Below are 840 nucleotides of genomic sequence, written 5' to 3' on the forward strand. Positions count from 1 at the left end.
TGAAAAGGAAAAAAAAAAAAAGGTTGAAAAAGCAAAAAGAGAACACTGCCTGCAGCTGCTCCATCTGCTGGCACCCCACGGGTTTCAGACACGACCGAAATATCTCATTTCCTGCCTCAAAATAGATCCCGTGTGGGGCCAGCTGGATGCCTGCTGCTGGGTGGGCGTGCTGCGGGGGCAGCGGGGACGGCACGGACTGGGTGCGACAGGAGCCCGTTGTTGCCCCACTGAGGCCCATAGAGACCTGACTAAGACCCCACTGAGATCCCATTAAAACCAAATACAGGTCTCATAGAGACCCCACTGCAATTTAATTGCGACCCTATAGAAACTGCACAGAGACCCCACTGACACCATGATAAGATTTCATAGAGACCCACCACGGAGACACCTAGAGCAGAGCCCGAGTGACCGAGCTGAGCCCAGAACGTACAGAACTCAGCCCCAATCTGCAAAAATGAGCCCACAGGGATGGAACCGAGCACAGAATTGTCTGAAGAAAGGATGGTGGTGGTGGTGGTGATGGAGAAGGATACGATGATGCAGATGCTCATGGTCATGGTCATGGTCATGGTCATGGTCATGGTCATTCCATGCACACACACAATTCTTTGCCCCCAGCACTGAGCTCTGCATCCTAGGTGGAACCCTCCCAACTGCAGATGAGCTTGTGTCCCGGTGCCATCCATGTCACCAGCACAGAAACCACGATAAGCACCACCACAACCATAAGCACCAGTGCCTTTCGCGCAGTAGTAGGTGGCGGTGTCTTCGGCCTTGAGGCTGTTCAGCTGCAGCCGCACTGTGCTCTGCCCGTTGTCCCTCGAGATGGTGGCACGG

The 840-nt window shown here is 54.2% G+C and overlaps 1 gene segment (V, D, J or C); it reads right to left on the bottom strand.

Moving 5' to 3' along the window:
• Positions 1 to 572, bottom strand: part of LOC110391445 — a 4,863-nt gene extending 4,291 nt beyond the window's left edge. Inside the window, 1 exon segment of the V gene segment in view lies at positions 434 to 572. Within this exon segment, the coding sequence occupies positions 434 to 572 (139 nt within the window).
• Between the last annotated feature and the right edge of the window lie 268 nt (positions 573 to 840).

This window comes from Numida meleagris, unplaced genomic scaffold, assembly GCF_002078875.1.
Source record: "Numida meleagris isolate 19003 breed g44 Domestic line unplaced genomic scaffold, NumMel1.0 unplaced_Scaffold366, whole genome shotgun sequence".
Taxonomy (NCBI): Eukaryota; Metazoa; Chordata; class Aves; order Galliformes; family Numididae; genus Numida; species Numida meleagris.